Raw genomic sequence first — 1,646 nt, 5'->3', positions numbered from 1 at the left:
TGAGACCCTGTCTCTAAATACAAAATAAAATAGGGCTGGGGAATATAGCTCTGTGTTTGAGTCCCTGAGAGTTCAATCCCCAGTTTAAAAAAAAAAAATCCTTAAGTCTATCTTACATGTAATTTTTGGAACATTACAATTTTAACAGGTGATATAACTCCTGAAACCCAAGGATTTTTGATGATACTTCCCACAATCAGGTAAATTAATGGACTGGATGGACCAAGAGAACCTAACAGTGTTCGATGAATTCATCTTAATGGGCATCACAAACCACCCTGAATTACAGGCTCCCTTCTTTGGGCTGTTCCTCATCATCTACATGGTCTCACTGCTGGGCAATTTGGGCATTATCATCCTCACTGAGGTGGACTCCAGGCTACAAACACCCATGTATTTTTTTCTCAAACACCTGGCTTTCATTGATCTTGGTAACTCAACAGCTGTGGGACCCAAAATGTTGGTAAATTTTGTAGCTATTCAAAACATAATTCCCTACAATTGGTGTGCTACACAGTTAGCGTTCATTATCTTTTTTGTCCTTAATGAGCTTTATATTCTCGCAGTAATGGCTTATGACCGATACGTGGCCATCTGCAACCCTCTGCTCTACACAGTCATCATGTCAAAAAGAGTTTGCTGGGTGCTGGTGGTAATCCCCTATCTCTACAGTGCCTCTCTGTCTCTGGTAACCACCATAAAAATATTTATCTCTACCTTCTGTGGCAATAATGTTATCAGTCATTTCTATTGTGACAGTCTTCCTTTGTTAACTTTGATTTGCTCAAGTACACGAGAGATTGAGTTAATAATATTGATCTTTTCAGCATTTACTTTTGTTTCATCTCTTCTGATCATCCTTGTCTCCTACATTCTGATCCTCCTGGCCATCCTCAGGATGAACTCTGCAGAGGGCAGGAGTAAAGCCTTCTCCACCTGTGGGTCTCACCTGACAGTGGTAGTTGTATTATACGGGACTCTATTCTTCATGTACGAGCAGCCCAAGTCCAGTCACTCCTTTGATACTGACAAGATGGCCTCTTTATTTTACACCCTGGTGATACCCATGCTGAATCCCATTATCTACAGTTTGAGAAATACAGAGGTTAAAGGTGCCATGAGGAGGATATGGGAAAATCTGTGCAAACGTCTCATTTCAAGTCCCATATAGAATGTGTATATAATAAATAAGTTTGTTGGTAACTATTTACTATATGCAATAAGTCTTTGAAAGCTCTACATAGAAAAGACATAGGAAACTAAAATATTTTCCTTGATTTCAACATATAGATGAGTTAATGTTGATGGACCTTTGGATATTCAGTTTGATTTGTCCTCAAGATTAGTATACATGTTTGAATTTTATTTCACACTCTTTCCACACAGACTTCTCCTGACATACTGATGTAGACAAAGCAGCTATGCTATTGTGTTTTGCAGGTATACATTACAAAAAATAATGCATCATCAATAACAACTTTTAAGACATTCTATCCCCTGTGCTAAGTGTTGTCTCAGATTTCAATTAAACTATAGTATCTATCTTTATTGAACATACACATATGAATGTGTATATATGTATAAATATGCATATATATAGTGTTTTATTTAAGAAAGAAAAAAATAAAATTGTAATTGCTCACTTT

The 1,646-nt window shown here is 37.0% G+C and overlaps 1 protein-coding gene across 1 annotated transcript; it reads left to right on the top strand.

Moving 5' to 3' along the window:
• The first annotated feature begins 217 nt into the window (after window positions 1-217).
• Window positions 218-1,171, top strand: LOC101960793 (olfactory receptor 8K3). Its single transcript, XM_005331703.2, has one exon. It carries the CDS (start codon window positions 218-220, stop codon window positions 1,169-1,171), a length of 954 nt encoding a protein of 317 aa, XP_005331760.2.
• The last annotated feature ends 475 nt before the right edge of the window (window positions 1,172-1,646 follow it).

This window comes from Ictidomys tridecemlineatus, chromosome 4 (assembly GCF_052094955.1).
Source record: "Ictidomys tridecemlineatus isolate mIctTri1 chromosome 4, mIctTri1.hap1, whole genome shotgun sequence".
Taxonomy (NCBI): Eukaryota; Metazoa; Chordata; class Mammalia; order Rodentia; family Sciuridae; genus Ictidomys; species Ictidomys tridecemlineatus.
Note: the sequence above shows the minus strand (reverse complement) of the source record. Positions and strands in the feature narration are given on the sequence as shown.